Genomic DNA, 27,336 nt, shown 5'->3' with positions numbered 1-27,336 from the left:
GGAGGAGTAGCATATATTGTAAAGGGTTTTACAGAAATGAGGTCAGTGACCTCATTTTGAAGACAAAATGTACATTAACCCAATGGTTGGTTGGCGAGGAGGAGGAAAAAACCACAAACAAGCTGAAAACAATTAATCTGTACTATAAAGGTAGACTTTTTAACATATGACTAAGGCATGTGTAAAACTGGACGGGTAAAAATATACACACAGCACTGTATATCTACGCATGTCTGATATAATTTAATGTATAAAAAAGAAAATATCTCTATTACACATGACTTTATATGTAACATGATACACAGGCAACTACTCAATACATTACTGTACTTGTATCTCGTGAATACTGTAGTGAAAAAAAATAAAATAAAAAAGATTCACCACTGAGTTTCTGTGTTATAAATGTACTTCTAAATTATGATGTCATCATGAATATTGTACTCCTTATGCCATAGCCAAAGACAAATAACAATAGACTACCTCAAAAGCAAGAGTTACCTTGAATTATGTTTTACAGTTAATCTGGGCAATCATTTAACAGAGAAACAGCACTACTAAGAGAAGTCCCACTGATAGTTTTCAACAATCATCAAACCCACTCATTCTCATCTTCATTATCTGTGAAAAGAAATTGCCAGACTACAAGAAGCACCAACAGATACACCCATGCTGCACAAACCACGCCCTCAACATGGCCCTCGTGTCCACCCAGAGCAGCACCCTCCATATATCAGGTAGCCTTAATGACCACACCGCTTCTTTCACTAGAATTCTCTACAATTGGGCACAAAGTTCCATCCTTGGCCATTTTTCTGAGGGGTTCCCATCCTGTAACACCAACTTTTAAACCTGCAATGCGACACCCAAAAGTTATGCTTTCTTTGGGAGTGTGTCCATTTGAAAGGGAAAATATGGTAGCAGCATTGAAGGTGTCACCAGCTCCCAGTGTGTCTACTACGTGGAGTGGAGGAAAGGCTGGACTGTGCACCAATTTACCAACACTGTTACTTGCACTTGCTCCATCTTCTCCCCATGGACAAATCACCAGAGACCTAAATGGAAAGCCAGTAACATTATTATTATGATAATGACAATTAACAACCTTGGTGAAAATAAACTACAGTCTTTCTATCTACAGTACTGTTCTGTATTTGCTCTATTCCAATATGCATGCCTGGATCAATGGAACAAGGACTCCCAATAAAAGGAGAGTGGTCAGGACAGAAATAAACAAATGAGAGGAGTACAAGGTGGACAAACAAAAACACACACACATACACAAAACATAAATATACTACAGTATGTAGCAAATTAAAATTCACAATGGTTATAATGTTATTAATGAAGGATTGACCTTGAATTCCTATCTTATAACTAAGCCTGGACCTGGCAGCTCCTGTACTACCTACTAAGTCTACAGGACTGAAGACCCAGGTAAATGCTAACAGCTGAGATTAATCCAATTTTTACCTATATTTCCTGTTGTAACTTTTCCCTATGAGTGAGAGAGAGAGAGAGATGCATCCCATAATTCTTTTAAGGAAAAAGAAAAACTCATTCCAGGTTTCAATCTCAGTTATAGCAGACTTTAATGTTATCCAATGGGGGAAGGGAAAGTGCTGATATGCACCTGTAAATGTAAATTTCATACATGATTTATTCATAGATGCTATGTTGTACTCATTAAAAATTGTTGATCTGTAGGTGGATCAGGTAGTGAGGTGTCAGTGGTATAGTGCTAGCAAACTCGCCTCCTACCATGACCTCTTATCTCTCATATGAGTGACCACTGTTACAGGAAAGTAAGTGTTCATCTGATTACCTCACATATGGCCAAGGAATTTGCTAAAACTCCATGAGGTTTGGACATTCATACTCAAGGGTCACTGTGTTCTGGTGTCAAGTTAAAAGATAATTATTTCTACAATGTAATGACATACTGTAGTGAGACACGAGGGAAACAACCAATAACTCACCCTGGAATAGCTTGAGCCTGAATTTCCTTGACAGTTTCAGCCATGCTGGAATATCCTTTAAACATAGCATAATCCTTGGATACAAAAAGTACATCAGGTAAGGGAATGAGGGACTCAAGCTCAGGTTTTGCCTTTTCGATTTCAACAGAAATGGTGATACAGCCACAGTCCTGGTGACTTCTATTGTATTGTCTTATACGTTCAATCATTTTTGTGACATTGGACACATTTCGCCCCTGCAAAAAGTAATCAGGTTTGAAAATCTATTCATACAGTACTTTCCTAAATACTATCAAATTATATACAGTTACAAATTATTTTATCTTTTTGTAACAGCATGCAAATGTAAAATACCAGAAACACATTGGTGAAATGGCAACCACTCTTTCTTGAAGTCATATTACATTATACAGTAATGTATAATGATAATGATAATGAATCAATTAAATTTAAAAAATTTTGATTTTCATTTACTCTCATTTATTTTTTTGTTACCATGCAATACAGGTACAGGTATTTGTCATTTACTGACCATGTCAGCATAAAATATTACTTTCATATTGGCAAAAGTCTTCAAATAAATTTCATAAACACCAACACCCAAGATTTGGTGCAGTAGCTGATTTAAGTTATTCTGTATACTGTACACTATATTGTGATAAATACATTTTACTTCACGTAGACACACCCTAGCTGAAACGCCTATTTAACTACGCTATGTACAAGAAATTTGGAGAACAGTCCCATCACTAGTACAATACAGTACCTAAAATCTTAAGTACAGTATCATAATGCTACCACATAACTTTCACCAAAAATGTTAGTTTTTTTTTAAACAAAGTTGAAGGGACTGATTTGGTTAAATCTCGTTTTATGGTTGGGAAGCGATGAAGGTGGGATTTATTGCTTATACCACTTGACAGTTAGTGCCTGTACTGCTGCCTAACTAGTGTGACTGAGCAATGGTGATACAGTACTTATGTTTTCAGTCAACTACATAACGTGAATTTTTTATATTTTTTTGTGGGGAATAGCTCACCCGGCACAGGTCATCAACCCACAACAGGGCCTGGGGGCGAAAAAATAAGAGTAAAAATAAATTAAAAATAGAAGAGAAAAGGACTACTGTATATTAATCTACTCCATGAAGATGCTGGAAAACCAGCTTTTTGAAGTGAGACAGATTGTAAGAGTATGGAAACACAGAAGAAGGCAGAGCATTCCCCAGTTTGGCTGTGTAAGGAAAGAAGGATGTACTTTAATGGGTTATTCTAATGTGACCGACATCCACACAGAAATGGTGGGCACCGCGGGCAAGATGAGTGTTACAAGCCCAGCCCACTGCCTTGCCGGTGGTACACAGGATGCCAAGTCCACCGAACATTGGCCATTAAAGTACAAAGGGCCCCCCAAAGTCGCAGGAGTTAGGTTCTCAAAATGGCCGCGAATAACATTTGTGGGGGGGGGGGTGGTGTTAAATTGTTACTTGTGTACAAAGAAATGCATATTCCCTTTATGTGTTTGCCTTTAGCACAATTATTTCTTTTACCTGTATTGTATATTGTATATATGTGTGTGTGTGTGTATGTAAACAAACACACACAAAACATATACGTACAAATAAATAATACAGAAGAACGTCGATTTAACACGAGACACATTCCAAGAGAGGTCGCTTTAAACCGAATTCGCACTAAATCGAAGTGTTGTTTCAATGGAAAAATTTAGTTTGGTACTTGAGAGAAACACAAAATATTAAAAAGACTGAGAGTCTACCCAGATGCACCTCAACCCATCTCCTAGAATCAACAAAAACATTGTTTTTTGTAGTATTATGTTAAAACAAACACTCTTAAATCAACACAGCTAAAATTATGGAATGTGATATGGTCTGTTTACTGGCTGGGAAGATGGGGGGAGGGAGGGAGATGAGTTGATATGTTTGACAGTTGATGCCAAGATCTAGTGCTTATTTATTTATCTGTCCTTAAGAGTGACTAAGTTTTTCTCTTATAAAATGTCACTGAACTGACATGGGAGAATATAATTAACATTGCTGGAATTCTTATAAGATAGTGATTAATTTGAATATAAAATTGCTATAGTTTGCACTAGAAATTTTTATTAGTAATCATTTAGTACATTATTTTGAGTACATGTACAGTACAGCTTTGCCCTTAGGACAGTGTAGCGTGCCCAGAGAAACATTAGGCGCAAAATTTTAAAATATGATGCACCAGATTGACTCGCACAAAATAGGAAAGATTCGCTTTAAATTGAAAAATTGTCCTTAATTGTGGGTATTGCTTTAAATCAATAATCTTGAATCGCTTTAAATTGACGTTCTATTGTAATGGGAAAATACTCTCACAAATAATCAGAAACAAATTTATAAAAATGTGTGACAGTCTAACCTCAAGTCCGTGCTCTATTAAAAAAGTAATAAAGCACGGACTTGAGGGTAGACTGTTACATTTCTAATAAATTTGTTTCTGATTATTTGTGAGAGTATTTACCAATTAGTAATATGGTATCTCCGTTAGCTGGAATCCCTCAAACCCGGGACTCTCCAATAGCCGGAATTGAAATTTTCTTGTAAAATCATTCCCAAAGCCAGAATTTTCCCGAAAATTCCGGCTTTGGAAACGATTTTCTGAGGGGCACATTTTTCAGAAAATTCAGAAAAAATTTTCCTGGTACACACTGGGAAAATTCCATGGATGGGGGAGTTTTTTTTCTGGGTTTGAGAGATGAAAATCAGGCACATTCTCTGGAAATTCTGAGAAAATTTTTCCGTTACTAGGAAAATTCCGGGGATGAGGGATTTTTTTCATGGTTTGAGAGATGATGTAATGGGAAATTTCTGGAACTTCCGAGAAAATTTTTTCCGTTACCCTGAAAATTCCGGGAATGAGGAATTTTTTCCAGCTTTGAGAGAGGCGTCTCGTTACCCAGAAATCTCTCATTCCCAGAAGTGCCCTGCACCAATTGTTCTGGCTAACGGAGATATCACTGTATTATTTATTTGTATGTGTTTTGTGTGTGTGAGTCTACACACACACACACATTTACAATATAGGTAAAGGAAATTACTGTCTCTAGAACGAATGGCTCCCTGTCCCAACCGCAAAAATGCTGGCAACTTTAAAACTACCCACAGACATTCTTGGGTACAACCAGGGTGTCATCCATGAATAATAGAAGACCGCGAAATAAAAATCTGCTAACTTGGGGGCCCCTGTGCCTGTAAAAGGGAGAGTGAACCAACATTGCGGTGAAGAGAGATTATCGACTAAAGGAGGAGAATTAATAAGACGAAATGCCTTTGATTCCACCCTATCTAACACAGTAGTAGTTTATACCAGTGACACTGATGAGTCGGCACACTACAGTACTATTTGCTTTCTTAGTCTAACTCACACAACAGGCTCTTTCAACCTGTCATGACTTAGTTGTCAACTCATTCCTTGCATCAAATGGGATGTCAGTGAGATGAATAGGTTCAAGTCAGGTCTTGATCTCTTTCCACCCAGAAAAAGAGCTTCAATATAAAATCTCACTTTTTGATCAAGATGAGGAAGTGAGATCCACACCACTAACACAGTGTGTACCCCAGAAAGTGACATTCTGCAATGATATTATTGGGTGTTTAAGAAATGGTTTAGGTCAGCAGAATCTCCGTTTTTGTGTTGTCTCAGTAAAATAATAATAATTATCATCACTGACTTACTGAATAGTGAAAGTGTGTCCAAAGACATAATGGCCCATTAGGGACAGTGTGGATACAGCACACTAAAGACTAAGCCTTAGGTATTGCTCTCGACCACTTTCACTTCCCCAATTTGTAACCTTAGGTACCCATTTACAATTGGGTGAACTGGGAGTGCCCGGGAATCAAACCACCAATCCCTGGAACACGGGGCGAGCACTGTACCCACTCAGCCGCCGTGCTCCTACTACATACAGTATTAAGAAGCCTTAAGTAATGGAAAAATAAAGGTTATAGTCCAGGAACCATTAAGACCATCATTATTGCAACTTTTACCCCATAGTATACAGTACAGTATATCATATTACAGTACAGCCATTATACAGTATAATTTGTACATTAAAAAAATATATATTCCAAAGATTAATTTATTTGTTTTGTAATGTCTTTCATCATCAAATATTGGTAAAATAAAAGTTAAGTTTTGGGCACCACATATTATGGCAACTTTTACACCTATAAACAGTGTGACAGACCTTACATTGCATCAATTACACACTAAAATGTATACTAAACATAAAAAGTTCCACTGGTCAAAATATGAACAATTCCTTTGCTATTTACAACATAAAACATATCAACAATTTAACCATGACTGTGTCCAGTAGTCACCCAGTCACCAGTGTTACCAAACCTAATTTGAAAATGCCTCTAGTATCTTGGTAAAATCACACAGGAAAAAGGGAAACAATGGAGCACCTTAGCTTTTGTCTTTATTCAAAAATGAAGAAAATTCTAAGTTCAAGGAATGAGCCATATGACACTTGTGGACTTTCCTTATGATCTGGGCCTCAACACCTTTACTCTTTCTTTTCACATAGGATCCATTATCATAATGATTATAAGCCAATTATAACATAAAAAGTGAAATACTTGCAGTGGAGGACACAAAAGTTACTGGGAACTGTGCCATTTGTTATGATGTAGTGCGAGATTGTAAGGCCCAGGCAAGACATGTGGTTTTTGTTTCTGTATATACTTTTTGAGATGTTTTGTTTTCACTGGATTTGATATTTGATGAGGTTTTATCTGAAGAAATGCTAAATTTATCCATTTAACATTTTATTCTTTCCACTGACATTAGAACACTCTGGTATACTGAAGTACAGTAAACCCTTGGCATTCGCTGGTTTGTAATTCGTGATTTGTACGATTCACGGTAAGCAGATGGTGACTAGCCTGCGAGCCTTTTCCCGCAGCACAACAAGTCACCCCATGCAGCATCTTGTGTTGTACTCTCAAAAATTTCGTGTTCCTGTGAGAAATGACCCCTAAAAGACTGCCTAGTGTCGGTGCTAGTGATGCTAGTGAAGTGAAATGTAAAAGGCAGAAGTCAGTGACAAAGAAAGTTGAATTATTAGACAAGTTAAAAGAGGGGATGAGTGCTGCCGCGGCTGGTCAGTTGTTTGGTATAGGTATACAGTAGTGCACTAAGGTAGTAGAAGTTGCTATTCGCAGTTTTGCCTATTCACGCCATTCCTTGGAACCCAACCCTCATGAATAACAAGGTTTTACCGTATACAAAACACATCAGTGTTCCCCCAATCATACTGCCCATTATATATTGCACAGGTACTTCACTGTACCTGTATCCTAAGCTACCCAACTCAGGTTATCATCAAGACCCAATGTGTGGTGACCTAGCCAGGCTAAGGTAACAGTCATGACACCTTCCTTTGTCTCTCATCCCAACATTAAGAAGTTAACAATTAGACATTCCTGAACAACTTGACTACATGTCAGACAATTTTCATATTTTAATACATAATTTTTTTAATTAAATTAATTTTCTCTCTCCATATTTTGGTGCCCCTAACACATGGCACCTCAGGCAACTCCCTGGCTTACCTGGGCCCTGGTCGTGTTTAGTGAAATATTGAAAGTTCTTTATAAATCAAAAATATTTTTCATATTCTAAAATACAGTACAGGTATAGTACAGTAGAAGAAAAAAGAATCTCACTCTCTAAACTACCAGCTTCTAGATGTGTGGAGATGCTTGTACAGTACCAGAGTTGTTTATACATGCATACACTAATTTCTTCAGAAATTGCCCCAATTCGTGGAGAATAAATATAAGAGACTCACCAGTACATTACTTTGCCAAGCACATGTTTCTAGAAATCATCAATAGATTAGTTTATGCAGGTGATATGATGTCATGAAGGAAAATGAAGTTATGTTGACAGGAAAAGTTGGAACAGATACTGGTATGTCTGAAAAAATGAGACTAAAAATTAATGCAAAAAAAATAAAAATAAAATAAAATAAAATAAAATAAAGTTCAGGGGATTCTTGCTTACAGTCGATGGTCGTCCTGTTCATAGCTGTATCATTACTACATTGTTAATGAATTAGAATGATGTCTGTTTAGCCTTGTAATAATCCTGCCTCAGTCAAAGTGCTTGGCATCCATGTTTACATTTGTGCTTCAAAGGGAAAATGGAAGATTTATGTTTTAAAAGGACACAGGAGACTATATACCTGAACTGTGCTTCACATCAACAACTCCACCAGCCTTCACCACCATCATTTATGAGTATCAAATTGTTAATCAGACCTCAATCGAAACTACAGTACATGTATTCATATTTTATAAATTATTGTTTTCAATACAAACCCATAATACAAATTTATACACAATACCTGTATATTGTTAGACAAAGAGTTTCTTTCTCTTTGAGAGTACTGTACAGTACAGTGCAATATCATTCATACTTACATGCAATCACACCTGTTTACACAAGTTAAAACTTACTAATATTTCCTTTGCTCATTTTATTAAAACTATCAACATACTGCACATGTGGAGGGCTACATCTAGTGTGGGAGGGTTGGCGGCAGAATCTTTCCAGCATTGGCACTCGTCTGCCTCCGTATGCAGTAGGGTCAACTCAAAAGTATTGACACCGTCTTGTGTGACGCTCCTCCATGCGTTACGGTGTGGAGTAATTGTCTCCTAGGTGAGAGGGTTGATTTGGCACTTTTTCGGGGTTTTTTAAGACTATCCTTATACCTTTTCAGTTGCCCGCAAGCATTACGTTTACTATTCGTTAGGTGACTGTTAAGTAGCTGCTTTGACCGTCTACTGTCGTCCATGCGGGTAACATGGCCAGTCCAGTGTAGTTGTTCATGGATAATGGTAGCCTCGATGCTCCTACAGTTGGTGTCAGCAAGAATACTGGCATTTGTTCTCTTGTCTTCCCAGTGAACTCGGAAAATGGAATGTAGACTATGTTGGTGAAAGTTTTCAAGTGCCTTGAGGTGCCTCCTGTATGTGACCTATGTCTCGCTGCCATATGGCAGGGTGGGGAGGACCACTGCTTGATATACGTGCAACTTTGTCGATAATTTCAGATCCCTACAGCTGAAGACACAGGTACAGAGTCTGCCAAAGCCTTGAGATGCATATCTGAGCTGATGTTGAATTTCACCATCAATGTCCGCGGTGGTGGACAGGTGGGAGCCAAGATACTGAAAATGGGAACATTAGAGAGGGTAGTACCATTAAGCTGGATGGATGGTGGAGGTGTAGCTGAACCAGGGGCAGGCTGAAGGAGAAACTGAGTCTTGCATACATTAACCTCAAGGCCAAAGTGTGCATACGCATCTGCATAGGTGTTCAGGATTTCCTGTTGGACGCGTTCAGTAATGGAAGCTGCCAACACCTTTGTTCCTGCCTGGAGTCGTCTTTTGTTGAAAAGACCCTTCATCCAGTACTAGATGTCCACCCCGCCAGCTAAATTGGCACTGGCACGAGTAAGGAAAGCAGCCAAGAAAATGGAAAAGAGATTTGGTGCCAGTACACATCCTTGTTTTATTCCCGTTTGGATGGGGAAATCTTAGACTGGGTGCCATTGTGCAGGACACTGCAGTTCATGCCATCATGGAGTTGCCTCACAACAGCAATGAATTTTGCTGGGCAGCCAAAACGGCTGAGGTCTGCCATAGGGTATCCCTGTTAACCGACTTGAAGAACTTGGTTAGGTTGAAGAAGCCATGTACAGATCACGACGCTGTTATCTGCACTTTTCCTGTACATGGTAGGCAGCAAAGATCATGTCAGTGGTGTCACATGATGGTCTAAAGTCACATTGAGATTCTGGGAGGAAGTTTTCCTCCTCAGGAAGAAGTCTGTTTAGAAGACTTGGGAGATAATCTTGCCACCACTCTTGACACGCTAAACCACAATATGTAAGAACTAGAATTTTATACCCGGTATTTAAGACGACCCCTAATTTTGGGCTGATTTTTTAAGGTTCAAATTCCGTCTTATAGGCCGAGATATACGGTAGCTAGCCTAAAAAACCAACTTGACTGGGCAACCGCACCCAGTAAGGTCAACCTTATGCAGTCAAAAACATAATCTAAATCACAGATCCAGACAAAAACAAACAATACAACCTCTTATGGTCGCTGCATGGAATGTCAGGGCCCTTCTGGATACTGGCACAAATGAGCATCCTGAAAGAAGAACTGCCCTTGTGGCAAAAGAGCTGGCTAGGTATAACATCGACATAGCAGCCATTAGTGATTCCCGGCTCTCAGACGAGGGTTAACTAACATAACGGGGGTCTGGCTATACCTTCTTCTGGAAGGGTAAGTCTACTGCAGAGAGAAACCACATTTATGGAGTTGGCTTTGCCATCCACCAATGCATCCTACACAGGCTAACTGAAATGCCTATTGGGAGCAACGAGCGTCTCAAGACGCTCCGAGTCCCACTGAATCACTCACGTCATGACATTTTCATTAGTGCATACGCCCCAAGACTGAATGCAGAGGATGGCATCAAGGAGGCCTTTTACGCCGACCTCGACAGAGTGCTAACCTCTATCCCCAGAGAAGATAAGGTTGTGCTCCTTGGTGACTTCAATGTCAAAGTTGGTAGAGATGCTGACATTTGGCAGGGAACCATAGGGAGAAATGGACTAGGCAAATGTAATCCCAACAACCTACTCCTCCTCAGCAAGTGTGCTGCACACAACCTCACTACCACCAATACCTTGTTTAGGCAGGCTGACAAGTTCAAGGGTTTGTGGCAACACCCACGATCCAAAGACTGGCATCACATTGACTACATCATTGTCAGAGAAAAAGATTGCCGAGATGTCCTCATCACCCATGCCATGCGTGGCTCAGACCACGGTGACACTGATCATCGGCTCGTCAGAGCCAAGCTCTCACTTTACGTAGCTCCAAAACGGCGAAGGTAGTAAGCCACCAGAAGAGGTTTTAATACTGCGTCTGGAGGATCCAGTGGTAGCACATGCTTTCAGAGAGCAGCTCGAACATGGGCTGATAAACAACCCGACAATGAACAAACCAAATCCCAGTGCCGAATGGAATATTCTCAACACTGTCATAACAAAAACCTGCAGAGACCCTCGGCCAGATCGAAAGAATACACCAGGACTGGTTTGATGAAAATGACCCTCCACCATCCATCCAGCTTAACGGTACTTCCCTCTCTAATGTTACCCACTTTCAGTACCTCGACTCCCACCTGTCCACCACCGCGGACATTGATAAAGAGATTCAGCATCGGATCAGATGTGTATCTCAAGCCTTTGGCAGACTCCAAAACCGTGTCTTCAGCTGTAGGGAGCTGAAATTACCTACAAAGTTACACGTATATCGAGCAGTGGTCCTCCCCACCCTGCTGTATGGCAGCGAGACATGGGTTACATACAGGAGGCACCTCAAGGCACTTGAAAACTTTCACCAAAGTAGTCTACGTTCCATCCTCCGAGTTTGCTGGGAAGACAAGAGAACAAATGCCAGCATCCTTGCTGACACCAACTGCAAGAGCATCGAGGCTACCATTATACATGAACAACTACACTGGACTGGCCATGTTACCCGCATGGACGACAGTAGACTGCCAAAGCAGCTACATTACAGTCACCCAACGAATAGTAAACGTAACGCCGGCGGGCAACTGAAAAGGTATAAGGATAGTCTTAAGACAAACCTGAAAAATTGCCAAATTGACCCCCTCACCTGGGAGTCGATTACTACACATTGTAATGCTTGGAAGAGCACCACACAAGAAGGTGTCAATACTAAGCCCGACTGCAAACTGAGGCAGACAAGCAGAAAAACCGGAAAGACGCTGCCACCACCCCTCCCGCACTCGATGTAGCCCTCCACATGTGCAACGAATGTGAACAACCCTGCGGGTCCCGTATCGGCCTCTTTAGTCACCACAAAACTCACCAACCTAGGTGACTAACTTAATAACTCGTATCATTGTATCATAGCTGGATGATCATCATACTCGATTCCGAGTGACAGCAAAGTAGCAGTAGTGTGTGTGTGTGTGTGTGTGTTGAGCTTGCCAAGCACATTGTAGGATATGAAGAAGTTGATGAAGAGTTTGTTGAGGAGTCAGGTGGTGAGGTGACATGCCAAGACAGTTACACAGCACACACACATTAATTGCAGTACTAAACCACACCCACGCACGCACACACATACACATGGGAATTAAGACAACAAGTATCCAGTGAGGGTCTTGTTGTGTGACTGCATGGAGGAGAATTAAAGATCAGCTGTTGAGGAGCTTATCCCTTGGCAACACTGGTGCATGTTATCACTCCTTTCCACTCCATCTCTCTAATCAGCCACATGTTTCTGCTTTATCACTCCATATTTTAAAATATGTAACATAATGTTGAAGGGAAACAACTTTCCTCATTTATACTTATACTTATCACAATCCCCCTAAAAATACTTTAGCTTTCGTGTTTATTCAAGACATCTTCAGGTCATGAGACCCACTAATTCTGCACCCAAGAAAGGGTGACCTGACATTCCACCAGAAGGTCAGTAATATGATATAACTAATTCCCACCCTACCTCCACCTGACATTGAGTCAGGTCAGGTCCCAAAAAAAAAAAAATATATATATATATACAGTGAGTTCTGCTATAACGCGTGTTTTGTTAACGCGAATTTGCTCTAACGCGATTTATGAATTAGGAACGATATTTGTATAACGCGAACGCTTGTTTGCTATAACGCGATTTTTGCTTACTATTTCTCCAATTTTGTGGTACAGTGGGGTATGCTATAACGAATCTAATTGGTTCTAGAACCTTGTTCGTTATAGCATTCGTTCGTTATAGGATTAATCCGTTCCAGGCCCCCAAATACAACCACTTAACACTGAAAAATATAATATAAAATTGTAAAAATTGTAAAAAAGTGCATAAATATGCATCTAAACCCCTGAAATAAAGAATATCATTAATATTTGTAATAAAAAAACAATAAATTAGAAAAAAAAAAATTAAATAATGTTCGTTGTAGGAGTTTCGTTCGTTATAGCATTCTCAATTTTATAGGTAAAACCGTTCGTTATAGGAATATTCGTAGTAGGATCCGTTCGTTATAGCATACCCCACTGTATTAACTGTGAATATAGTAAAGAAGAATATCAACAAGAAGCGTTCTGGTGATAGAATTCCCGGTGATGATCGTAAAAGAAAGGATATAACACTTGAAGAGAAGCTCGATTTTATCAACCTCAAAATCACCCTTCTCCCCCATCAAGTAAAGTGTTACATTTACTGTATGATTTCATTATTAGATATGAATGTAACATTTATTTAGACTGTGCTATTCTTTGTGTTAGGCTAACTACTAAATTTTTTCGATTTCGAGTAATCTGCACCTAACCCTATATTCTCCATAAGCCCTGTTATTTCTATTACGCGATTTTCTATAACACGATATTTTACAAGAACACAATTATCGTTATAGCAGAACTATATATATATATATATATATATATATATATATATATATATATATATATATATATATATATATATATATATATATATATATATATATATATATATATATATATATATATATATATATATATATATATATATATATATATATATATATATATATATATATATATATATATATATATATATATATATATATATATATATATATATATATATATATATATATATCTTAACTTTCATCTTTATTCAAGACTTTTTCAGAAAATTCTCTCGATTTTCAACATCAGAAAATTTGTTCCTAAAGCCGGAAATTTTTGAAAATTCCGGCTTTGAGAACGATTTTCAGAGCAAATTTCAATTCCAGCTATCGGAGATTTCTGGGTTTCAGGGAGTTCGGCTAACAGAGATATTACAGTATAGCTATTGCCAATGACATTATGGGAGTCAGTGCTGTACTGTACAGGTTGACAACCCATTATCCGAAATTCCGAAAACCGAAAAGCTCTGAAAACCGAAAGATTTTTGTGGAGCAATTTTTTGTTTTTGTTTTTTTTGTTACAGGGATTAGCTCACCCAGGCATAGATCACTGACCCACATCGGGGCCTGGGGGGCGAAAATGTAATAGTAATACTAATTATAATAATAATAATAATTATAATAATAATACATGTACCGGTAATTATTCATAGTAAATAAAAATTTTAATTAAAAATTACACCAAAATAAAATAATAATGATAACAATAATACTTTATTAATAAAATAATAATAATAATAATAATAAAGAAATACAAGAACGAAAAAAAGATAAAAAGTGAGTAACACGACCTAGACCTATGAATTATTATTATTACCTGTATTATTATTATTATTATTATTATTATTATTATTATTATTACTATAATTATTATTATGTTTTCGCCCCCCCAGGCGCCAATGTGGGTCAGTGACTTGTGCCCGGATGGGCTAATACACACACATACCAAAAAAAAAAAAAAAAACCCTAACCATTCTGAAAACCGAAAAATTCCGAAATTCGAAATGCCTCTGGTCCCAAGGATTTCGGATAAGGGATTGTCAACCTGTATTATATAATACACCCTGTATACTTATTATTGATGTTGGTTTTGTGTTTTATATTGTTCACATTGTTTCAAATCTCATCCAATTTCTCTTTAAGTACAGGTATAAAATTATTATTGTACAGTAAAAGTCCAAAAATCCGGATGCCAGAAATCCGGACCACCCGAGAATCCGGACTTTTAGGAAATTCAATTTTTTTTTTTTTAAGCGGGCTTTTGTGTGCATGTGCGCATGCGTGAGTGCCACAGCTGCACAGCGACAACAAGCGACCACGCGGTTGCCACTTTAAAATGAGCAATCAAACTGTAACAACGTATGTAAATTTGAGTCCTACTCTTTTCATTTACAGAGTACTGTACTAAGCCCATAATAATGGCTCCTAAAGTAGATAAACTTCGTTGTGTGAAGAGAAAGAAGAACACGTTGAAATTGAGTGACAAACTTGAAATAATTAAGAAACTAGAACATGGTGTGAGCAATACTGTTCTAATGGAAACATATGACATTGGAAAGTCTACAATTTATGATATAAAAGAGGCAAAGAATAAAATTCTAGAATTCACAGCTTTTTCCTTAAAACTGCTCGTTTTGATAAATGAAGCATGCTATATTTGCTAATGAATAAACTATCAAAATGTACCTGTTCATCTCTTCTTTATTCCTCCTTAAATTTGAATTTTAAAAGTACTGCCTGAGAATCCGGAAAATCCGAAAATCTGGACCAACCCAATCCCCAAGCAGTCCAGGTTTTGGGACTTCTACTGTACTGTACTGCATGTATTTCCCTTACAATGTTTAACTTTGTCTTATAATCATTGTGTACACCAAAAATCTTCATTAAAAACATGTTTTATGGCATTTTAAGAGTTTTGGGGAAGAATTTTCTTAGGAATACAACTCAGCTTTAAAACATGAGACTCTGGGAACATGTGCTTCAATTTATGAAAGATTGATTTATGAAAAGTTTTTAGGAGCGTAACCATTTCGTAAATCAGGGTCTGAGTGTACTATCATGCACAAAAGTACCTTCCAACAACTAAGAGTCCGAATCAAACAAGCAGCTGAAGGAAGTACCTCGTTGAGTCATCAAGGTGAAGTAACTTCCTTCAACTGCTTTGTTGAGTCAACCTCATGTGATTCGGAGTCACACTTTGCATGATAGTACATCATGCCTTTCACTTAGTTCTGCACACCCAGTTACTACCTGATCATTAGACCTAATATTGTTCTAATTATCCAAAAGTCAAATTGGTAAGATTTCACCATACTGTATCTGCATTTCAGCACCCTCCAACCCAAAAAGTTATTTTTGTCAGGTACGCTAATGTTCATTCAAAGGATAATTTTGCCTAATTAAACATGGCGGTATACAGTAAAAGGAGCTGACAGTGAGACATGGAATATACAGTACAGTATACTGCATGAGAGAAAAAGACAGCAACTAGATATAATAAGAAATAAAATGTGTTTATCATTCATTTGCTGAACATTTATGAGAAATAACCACAAAACTTGGCACCAAGAGAACTTACTTAGCCTCCTGGGTAGAGCAGTACTACCATATATGCAAGCTGTGTCAATCATAAATATGCAAATGGTCATCAACATTCACTAAATTTATATCTAATATTATCTCACAATAGTATAAACTGATTAATACACATTTTATCTTCATAAAACTTGTAAAATAAATTTACAACTTGAAGAATTTTTTTGCATTACCTACAGACATGAAACATGAAATAAATATAAAACTAAAAGAACTTCCTAAACTTTACCTCAAAATGAATCCATTTGAATGCTGCCAAGTCAATCTTATCAAAATCTTCCACAGACACTTCCGGCAGATTCTTGTTGGCATGTATAATGGTACGTGACCCGGTGGCTACACTCAAAATAACACAAGATGCCGGACAGTCACAACCTTCATGTACGACGGCATAATCTGTGTTTACATCAAACTTGGCAAAGTCTTCAAGGAGGAATCTGGTAAAAGTTTCAATGGTTATGGTTAAGGAATACAGCAAATAATTTGTTATAAAATTCATATAAAACAAAATGAAAAACCGATCCTGGAATCCAATCTGATGGCCGAGCTCCGAATTTAATGGCTCGCATAGTGAGCTCACTAAGTTTAAGGGCTGAGGACACTGAAGGCACTTCAACAATGGTCAGAGTTCCTCCTATTAGCATGACTGTCCATTAAGGACAGTGTAAATACAGCATACTGTAGTGTACCAAACCTCTGTTATGCATGGAGGCACTGTAGCTGGCATTGCACTTGACTCTTTTAACATCCCAGACTTGAAAGTTTGATATAAATATATAGCTGGTTGGATTGGGAGTGCTCCAAGATCAAATCCTTCTGATTGAAGGTGAAACCTGTATTCATGCAGCCACTGACCCTTCAATATTTGTAGGTGGGACTAACCTGTACTTTTCCATCACAAGCAAATCCATAAAGGGATCTTTAGAAGTAAATCACCACTTAAAGTAGAAGGCAAAGAATCATGTCATGACACTAGCATATGCACACCTGTCTGTCAGCCTTGGTTGCCAAATTGAAATTCCAGGTATCAATCTTTTCAGTTCCAAGTGACTTTCCCGGTACATGTAACCATATGAAGGAAGAAAGGAGGAATCATTATTTTTAGGCTCAGCTCCAGTATAAACAAGGATCTCAGGGCCTTATTAGGAGAGTTGGAAAAGATGGAAAGGTACGGTCACTTAGCAAGATCCTTAGCTAAGCTTTGCTTAGACAGAGTCTCATGAGGGAACCAATGGCAACCACCTGACTCCAACTACTCTCACTGAAACAACCCAACCTGAACCAACTACCTAAACGGACCCCAGAATGTTTCCCTGTGTCTTACAGTAGAACATAAGGGAGCGCACAATAATTCCCCAAAAGAAGATACCATGCTCAGGTCTGAATGATGCTGTGGAGGTAATCAGTATACTGTACTGTACCTCCTAAACCACTTTAGGAAGAGTATTTTCTGTAATTCAATTTCTGATCATGCCAGGGAATTCTTTCTATAAATCCTAAACCTGTGAAAGACACTGCATGAAAAATGTCATAAATACAGATTGATATTCACTTAAAAATTGGACAACTTGACATGGCATGAGTGATATAAGCTCCCTGAATCAGTATACCGAATGGACCCACACTGAATTATTCTTTTTGTAAGAAAAGTTATACAACCCCTGCAACATCATACTTATACAAAGACAAAAGCCCTACAAAGCGTAACTAACACATTGTTTAAATCAGCCTTAGACTCCAACTGTGCTGTTAGCATCATATTGTGCCTGGGTTGTAGGAGACAGCTGCCAGTGAGCCCTCCAAACAGTTTTGATGGAGTTATAGTTGGAACTTAAGGGATTGACTCCTAGAATTCCTATAAGTCTGACCTAGCCTAACAGGTAAGATGTCCTCACACTAGCATGCCATCAAGACTTGTTACCTTTTACTTTAAATGGTGAATCTCACTTCTAAAGATCCTTTTGGGATTAAGAGGGGAGGTATACCGGTAATTAAGACAAGAATTAGTCCTGACCACTCACGTAAAAGGGTCTCCTGGATGTTGAGTTCACAGACTTGGTTAGCATAAAATGTGAGCCACTTAGTGGAGGGCTTCAGGCCATAACTAAAAACAAGTAAATTTTTCACAATTGGACTGAAAGAAAATCTCCATCAGGTGTTGAAAAGTTTGCAAGCTATAACACTAAACAGCATCATAATGTGAGTCTAAAACACAATAATGATTAAGTTAAAGGTGAATTGATAGCGTCTGGAAGAAGGATATTACATAAGGGGAAGTATTGTTAGGTCAAGATTACTATAGAGGTGTGATGTGTGAAGTATGGACAGAATACAGCAAGTGGAACCCTATTACAGGCCACAGGGGTTAAGTGCTTGACAGCTCCATGTGATGAGTAGGATGAAGAAAATAATACATGTACAGTACAGTAAATAAAACAATTATGAGATGTGAAAATGAAAGAATGAGAAAGACAGCTGACTATGGATATATTAAGAAGATGTGAAGTGGCAGGCTGGTAAAGAGTTTACAATTCAGAGGTGGGTGGTAGTGTGGAAATGTGAAGAAAAAGGGTACAGTGAAAGAAGAAACAAGAACAGGGGGGAATGGACCTGGAGGAAGCAACGTTATACATAAGGATGGTACAGAAAGAGGAAATAAATAATAGTAAATGAAGAGTGGGTCAGAAGTTACTCTTGATTCCAGCCAATCTCCAATGTACTAGCAGAGGATTTCCACATGAAAAAAAAAAGAATCACTAGATTTAGCCATAAGATATGGTAAAGAAGTTCAACAACAAAAAATACAGCATAATCAGTGTACATTATCTGTCTCTTTACAGCATATCTAATTCGAGCTGTAATCTGCTTCACTACTGTACAGTGGTCCCTCGGTTAACGAACGCAATTCGTTCCAGAGGGTAGTTCGTTAACCAAAAATTTTGTTAACCGAATCCATTGTTTCAATGGGATATTGGGTAATTGGTACCAGCTCACCGAAAAGTACATACAAAGTTAAAAAAAAAAATGCATTAAAGTACACTTACTTTGAGGTGTGTATGTAGAAGGTTCCTGGTTGATGATGATGATGGGAATTAGAAGCGGGGGAGAAGGGAGAAGAGAAGGAAGTGGGGATGGAGGAGAAATCACCTCTCAGGGGACCCATGTTTGATGCAGTCATTTCACCAATAAAATTTTAAGTTCACTAGGTGTAATTCAAGATTATTTTATTTAAATCAACACTGCACTGCACTATATATTATCAATATGTTCACTGAATTTCAGAATGACCAATAATTTTAATGTAAAAATGAAAAAATATTCAAGACGCCAACAAAATAGATGTTCACTCCACTGTCAACAAAGCCAAACTGACGCCTGGTGGCTGAGTCAAGCAGCTGATGGGCGCACAAAAAAACTAGTTCCCTGTACTGCATATATTATCAATATGTTAATTAAATTTTAAAATGACTAATAATTTTAATATAAAAAATGCAAAAATATCAAAGAGCACAACTTTTTTTATATTTACTCCACTGGAAACGAATGTAAACATAGAACAGATTACCCTGTACTGAATTGGCAGACTAGCCCATCAGCTGATCAGCTGATGCTCACAACAAAACGTGTTGTTCGTAAGGATTTTGTTAATCAAGGTTTTGTTCGTTAACCGAATTGAAGATCCTTATGGTAGGTAATTCGTTAACCGAAATTTCGTTAATCGAACCGTTCATTAACCGAGGAATCACTGTACTTTGGTCTCTTTAAATTTAGTGAAAACAATTATATAAAACTATTATACTTATACTCAGAAAACAAAGAGGATGACATCTAATGATTTCTAATTGGCTATCTGTGAGGTAAACCAAAGTTTGTAAGTATAAAAAGCAAGCAATATGGTGTCTGTGGTACACTATAGGCACAGGTGACAGGTACAGAGAGAAGACAACTTAAAGGTTTGGGGATTTAATGTGGGCCATCTGACGCAAAGCAGGAACTGGCATTAGAACTATTAATTAGTTAAAATTTTATACCCCATGACTTCTGCTCATTATTATAATTACTCTGTTTTAAGTCCAATGACTTACTTAAACATAGCAGCAACCAGCAATATACATAATTCAGTGTATACTGAATACAGTACAGTGATATCCGTGTTAGCTGGAACAATTGGTGCAGAGCACTTCTGGGTATGAGAGATTTCCAGGTAACCAGACAACTTTCACAAACCCGGAAAAATTCCTGATCCCCGGAATATATTCAGGTTACTGGGAAAAGTTTCCGAGTGTCTAAGCTACACATCTTACAGACATAAACTAAGCCCACTTCTCCAGAACGCTTCTGGGTGGTAAGGAATGTTTCCTCGAGTCTAAACTACCAGAATCTGTAAATGCAGTTCTATTTAAATTAGAAACTCCATTTCTTTACTATAATAATCTATAATAGTTTATCTAAAAGTTTGGTTAAATAAATAGATTTAAAATAAAAAAAATCTATATGATACGAGCATGAATGAAGCTGTGAGTTACAGCAAAGACTGGTATTTTCCACTTCCATGGAGCTGTAGGGGTTTAGTGGGTCTTATGTAACTGACCTGACCTGATGCAATGTCAGGTGGAGATAGGGGGGATTAGGTAGTCTCATTTTACTGACCTTCTGATGGAATGTCAGGTCACCCTTTGTTGGGTGGGGGGATTAGTAGGTCTCATGACCTGAAGATCTCTTGAGTAAACACGAAAGCTAAAGTATTTTTGAGAGACATTGTGAAGTATAAATGAAAAAAAGTTGTATCCCTTCAACATTATGTTCGATAAGATTCTAAAATATGGAGTGAGAAAGCAGAAAGGTGTGAGTAATTAGAGAGATGGAGTGGAATGGAGTGATTCTCAACAGCTTATCTTTCACTTGCCACCATGCAGTCACACAACAAGACCCTCACCCTGGAAGCTTGTTGTCTCAATTCCATTTTTTTGTTTTTGTACATCACATACACACCTCCCAACACCACCCACCCCCACACCCTCAACATCACCCCCAAACATCAACCACACATCCCAACGCCACCCACACACACCCAACACCACCCATACACCTCAACAGCACCCATACACCTTAACGGGTCCGACTAATTACCCAAATGTAGCAAAATGTAGCCGCAATGAAGTCAAATAATGGTCCCACATGAATAAATCGGACTGCCAATCACTTCTCGACTGGTATTTGGTGTCACGAAGTCACAAAAAATTGGTAAACTTAATTTAATCTGAGTTAATAGATCAAGTGCATGTACCTAACCTAACCTAACACAACTCAGATTAAATTAAGTTTACCAATTTTTTGTGACTTTATGACACCAAATAATAATCGAGAAGTGATTCACAGCCCGATTTACGCTTGTGGGACCATCATTTGACTTCATTGCGGCTACATTTGGCTATATTTGGGTAATTAGTCGGACCGCACCTTAACAGCACCAACACACCCATGTGCATGTTGGTAGTGTTGGAGGGTGTGTGTTGGTAGTGTTGGAGGGTGTGTGTTGGTGGTGTTGGAGGGCGTGTGTTGGTGGTGTTGGAGGGCGTGTGTTGGTGGAGGGCGTGTGTTGGTGGAGGGCGTGTGTTGGTGATGTTGGAGGGCGTGAGTTGGTGGTGTTGGGGGTGTGTGCATATGATGTTGAGGTGTGTTCCTCTCACACACACAGGAATTAAGACAACAAGCATCCAGTGAGGGTCTTGTTGTGTGACTGCCTGGAGGCAAGATAAACATCAGCTGTTGAGGAGCGCTTGGTAACACCGGTGCATGTTACAGCTCCATCTCTCTAATTACCCACACCTTCAGTTTTCTCACTCCATTTTTAAAATGCTATGTAATGTAATGTTGAAGGGATACAATTTTGCTCATTTATAGTTATACTTATCACAATCTCTCCCCCAAATACTTTAGTTTTGTCTTTATTCAAGACATCTTCAAGTCATTAAGCCCATAGCACTGATTGGCGGAGACTTCATCAGTTTCGGGGTTGTGTACGCATCACCGCGCGGGTAGGACAATCATTCATGTCCTATTGCCACTGCTGGCACAAGCAATGGCCAGTACACGCTAATTTTGTCATAATAAACTCACTGAAAATGATGTACCTGGGGCACGATTTATCCACAGTGATATTACACAACACTGTTTGTCAGCTGAAGAGATGGCTGGGATGTAGAGGCTTGCCGGTTGCAGGAAATAAGCCAGCATTAGTGCAAAGGTAAGGAAAACTGTGCAATGAAAATGGCTACAAATTAGTACAATATATCTTGCTGTTTTCGTTGTTGATTTATAAATTGCATGTCAATATGGCTGGTTATTGATACAATACAACATGTCATGCAGGGCTGGGAATGTTTCATACAGTGGTATATTTAGAAATTTGAACATCTGTGCATCTGTGTCTATAACACCATGCCATCAATGGTATCACTGGACGTTCCCAGACGTCCTTTGTTACGGTGTGGTGGTTGTGCTTTATCAATCAAACTGGTGCAGTGAACCAGAATGTTTGTCCTACTTTGCAGCTGACAACACACACATGCGTACGGCCGGATTCTATTTATAGCAACTTTCGGGGGTCGCCGATCAGTGCTATTAATCCCCCACACAAAAAAGGGTGACCTGACATTCCATCAGGTCCATTCCATCAGGTCAGTAATATGAGACCACTAATCCCCCACCCTACCTTCACCTGACATTGAGTTAGGTCAGGTTAGGTCTCCCCCAAAATTACTTTAGCTTTCGTCTTTATTCAAGACATTTTCAGAAAATGCTCTTGATTTTCAACCTCAGAATTTGTTCTCAAAGCCAGAATTTTCATGAAAATTACAGCTTTGGGAATGATTTTCCGAGCAAATTTCAATTCTGGCTATGCGAGAGTTCGGCTAACGGAGATATTACTGTATATATATATATATATATATATATATATATATATATATATATATATATATATATATATATATATATATATATATATATATATATATATATATATATATATATATATATATATATATATATATATATATATATATATATATATATATATATATATATATATATATATATATATATATATATATATATATATATATATATGCTGATCAGCTGCCAGTCACCTACTGGATGTAAATGTCAAGTGACCTCCGATGAGAAGCAAAAATGTGTGGGCCAAATTACTTGTCGGGTTTTTCTATCATCATCACTGTTTTACAGCTATCATTTTCCACACTGGCAAGGGTTTGCCATGATCAATTGATGACACAGTGTTCTAGTTGTCTTCAAGCAAATTAGAAACAAGTTTAATGGCTGAATGTCGTTCCTATTGTTAACTCACAGTTACCGAGTGGGAACTGGGCATTACTGGGTCTATATGTAGGACTTCCAAACACCCTCTTAGCTGGCAAGGCTGGGTTGTCACTCCTTGAGGTAATCAAGGATTACCCACCATTCTGAACAAGCATCCTTCAAGCTATGGAAGATTATATGACAGAAATTTACATTAACAGAATCCAAAAGGTATGGAACAAGTTTTAAAGATATGGAAGAAAAATTCAATCATAAAAATTCTTCTGCATGTGTCTGGAACTAAAGTACTGGTCAAGAATTTATAAATCTTGCCAACTTCCAATATTTCACTACAGTACACAAAATACAATACAGGGGGTTCCCCAGGTTATGAATGGATTTCATTCCTGAGGACGTTCTTAAGTCGGATTTGTACGTAAGTCGGAACACATGCTATGTGCATACCGTACTTAAATTACAATGTTTAAAATCCCACTACTGTATATCATAGCCCAAGTCCCTATATACATCTAAAATCACTTAATTTAAAACAAAATAAGAAATAGAATGACAAAACACAGTAAATGAAAGTATAAAATAAGTCATCACGTAAATAAAATACTCGTATACTGTAAATTTCAAAGTTTAACTTTGTTCGTATCGGTGAGCATTCGTAAGTCGTAGACGTTCTGTGTTGCACTGTACATAAAATACTGTACTGTATATCAAGAAAATTAAATTACCTGTAAACTACAGTAAAATGACATACAGTACAGTATTGACCCATTGGTGGTATACAAATACTAACAGTAAATGGTGGTAATGGCAGTTGGCCAGTTAATGAACCTTGTAAAGTAGAAGTGCAGACACACTTCAGCTGATGCATGACCGTGAGGAAACAATCCTAGACATGCCCATATATTGTAATTTAAATTATATTTCATATGTATCTGTATATACAGCAGCTGTACCTCAAATTTCTTATCAATAAGACCAAGTTGCTTGATCATACACATAAGGTACAGTGTGGCCTGTATGGTGTTAAAACCCATCGGACACTCTCTTGACATTTACCCCCACTAGGTGTGTTAATGATATAAGCCTATATTGTAAGGCATGACTAACTACAATTGTCACAACTTCAGTGTTGGCACTCTTAACATTTTACTGTACCTCTTTTCGTGGGAGTCAGCAATGGTGCCAAAAAAGGCTGGCTTAGCCCCGAGGAGCCCCAGGACAGTACTATTGTTAGCAGCATTGCCACCTCGCTGCCATCGCTGATCCAGGCATCTATTAAAGTTGTCCAATTAAGCAATAAAAAAAAAGGGTTCAAAAGACCTCTAGTAACAGGAATTTCCATAATTTCAATAAAAAACAAACACTGGACTGTAGAGCATCTTATTACTGTACTGTACAAGTCTCAGCTCAAGACAAAAGTAACGGGGTAAGAATTTCTTTTACTGAAGTGCACTCATAAATGATGGTTATTACATGAAGATTAAGACATGAGTAAAATTTATCAATGAGGTTAATATTATTAATTAAGATATTTTTTGTTAATTTACATAGTGTATATTATTAGAAATATTTAATAAAAAAGATAAGGACATGCATTATTGATACAAATTAAGTGAAACAGGTTTTCTTCTTCAAATCACAACTACTGTATTTATATCGTTTAATCAGTCAGTGTGTAGACATCAAGGTCTGATCATGGAAATTCCACTTTATGACCAAATCAAGACATGGAGACTTATATACAGTATGTACTCTGGCTAACCCTCAGACAATTGGTATACACTCACCTACAAAAGTCCTGTCACCTCTCCTCCTGAACCCAGAGATTCAGACTTGTGAACCCAAAGCAGTAGGCACTGATGCATTTTTCTGTCCATAAATGCTTCAGATTCACAGGTCTGAATCTTGGGTTTCATGGTTCAGGAGGAGAGGAGACAGGAGTTTTGTGGGCGACTTCAACTATCCTGTCACAATCCTATCCCTCAGAGAGGGTCACCACTCAAGATTGAGTGCCAAAAGGGTCATGGTTCTACAACATTTTATACAATCAGAAGCCAGTACATGCCAACAGTAAGTAACAGAGACATGATCGACCACCCAAGCAGCTAACAAGACGATCAGTGGTGAAGAGGATAAAGTAAAGTACTCCCTCACAGGTCCCTCATTTGCTTGATATAGTGGACACCTGCTGCTTGATCTCATTTTAAGAAATCATTTCAATCCTTACACTCTCAAATTTTCCATTCTTCTTGGCACCTCTGACCATTACTTTATTTAAAGACCAATTAATTTCTCTCAGAACTCATCTTAAAAAAAAAATGTACATGTGGGACTACAGCCAAGAAAACTGGATTTATTATTGTTTTCGTTCTTTTCTCCTCGGTTGTTCTTTTCAACTGGTCCTTGCTTAACACATCACTCATATCATCAAGGTTAGGATGAAGGAATTCATACCAGATTTTTTTTAATGACTAAATTCTATCACATGATTCAAATGTTTCTGTGCCAGTGCCATGAATAACTAGGATAAAGGCATATAGACTGCACAGATCTGATCTATTTGTACAGACAATGACTAAACACGTGAAAGATCACGATAAAGCAATTATTGTTATGCAAATTAAAGTTTTGGTTTAAAAAATCATACTGATGAAGAACCCAAACAACAGCAAACTCTTAAGTTTCATCTTCAATGTATGCAATAAAGTGTCCAGCTGTAACTCTTAACTCACCTGATGGTTCAGTAATATATGATTCTCAAGAAAAGCCAATCTACTTCTTAAAGATACTGTAATTTTTAACTCAAATTAATCACTGCAGGAGGATGAGCAAGATTCCCTCCTAGATCTGGAGGTTCCTTAAGTTTGTCTCTAAATAAATATGTTTATAAATAAAATAGACATTTTAAAAACTGACAAGACTCCAGGCATATGTCTCGCCTTTCTGACTCAAATCCCAAGAACAAAAAGGGCCTGAGGACCTCACACCATCTGTCTCCCAACTCAAATCAGAGAGCTCCACTTCTTAACCGGACACAAGTGTCAGACTGAGGCTTACTTCAGGCAATCCAAGATGACTAACGATGGACAAGAAAGAGCTGTGATGCACAAGTTGCTGTAGCACCACTATTCCTTTAGCCCTCGGCCTTGAGTGGTGACCTTCTCCTTCCAGACCTTCTCTGAAGAACAGGGTGGTGACCAAAGTCTTCTTACGTTGTCTGATTTGTGCCAGCCAGAGTTAAAACTCCTAAGACTTGATGGGTGCATACAAGAATATCCACAGACCAATGGATGCTGTGTAGGCATGTATGTTTGTGTGTGTCTATATGTCTGCAGATTCATACATGCGGGTGTGTACTGTATACATGAATGAATGCTCAGGTCTGTATGTATTTATGTATCAATCTGGATTTGTCTCATGGACTGTCTTAGTGAGTAGGAAGTTAATAATATATATTTTCCTATTCTCAGAATACTCACTTACTTTGTTATTATTACTTACAAAAGGATCTTGATTTAATGCTTTAAAATTAACTTTTTACTTACCAAAAATATATCTTCCTCTTGGTTGGAAATTCCAGTCAAATAAAAGCTTAATTCAGTGAACTGACTTTCACATTAGATATAAATGTGATATGTTGTTGTAATGTACAAGAGAATGAAAAATACAAATACTGAGACTTTATCATGGATAAAGCTGTCAAATTTTACACAATCTCCCAAAACAGTGAGCAACTGCCACCCAAAAAGGACATTAGCATGCCTCCTCCAGAGCTCTGACATGACTAAACAGATCTTCCCACACAAACTCTTAGGTGACAACAGCTAGCATAGTCTACAGTAGAGCTTTGGCCTG

The 27,336-nt window shown here is 38.0% G+C and overlaps 1 protein-coding gene across 4 annotated transcripts in view; it reads right to left on the bottom strand.

The window, feature by feature from the left end:
* Nucleotides 1-27,336, bottom strand: part of LOC121874495 (ketohexokinase-like) — a 36,506-nt gene continuing 9,170 nt past the window's right edge. For 2 of the 4 annotated variants that reach the window (XM_042378636.1, XM_042378637.1), the window contains 4 exons: nt 24,637-24,753; nt 16,373-16,580; nt 1,977-2,212; nt 1-1,052 (listed from right to left, as the gene is read on the bottom strand). In XM_042378636.1, the coding sequence (XP_042234570.1) occupies nt 731-1,052; nt 1,977-2,212; nt 16,373-16,580; nt 24,637-24,753 (883 nt within the window). In that variant the 3' untranslated portion in view covers nt 1-730. The remainder of the gene's footprint in view (nt 1,053-1,976; nt 2,213-16,372; nt 16,581-24,636; nt 24,754-27,336) is intronic. The other 2 variants (XM_042378638.1, XM_042378640.1) reach the window with 1 other exon arrangement.

The sequence above is a fragment of the Homarus americanus genome, unplaced genomic scaffold (genome assembly GCF_018991925.1).
Source record: "Homarus americanus isolate GMGI-L3 unplaced genomic scaffold, GMGI_Hamer_2.0 scaffold11794, whole genome shotgun sequence".
In the NCBI taxonomy this organism is placed as follows: domain Eukaryota; kingdom Metazoa; phylum Arthropoda; class Malacostraca; order Decapoda; family Nephropidae; genus Homarus; species Homarus americanus.
The sequence above is the reverse complement of the archived record's forward strand: the minus strand, read 5'-3'. Positions and strand labels throughout refer to the sequence as shown.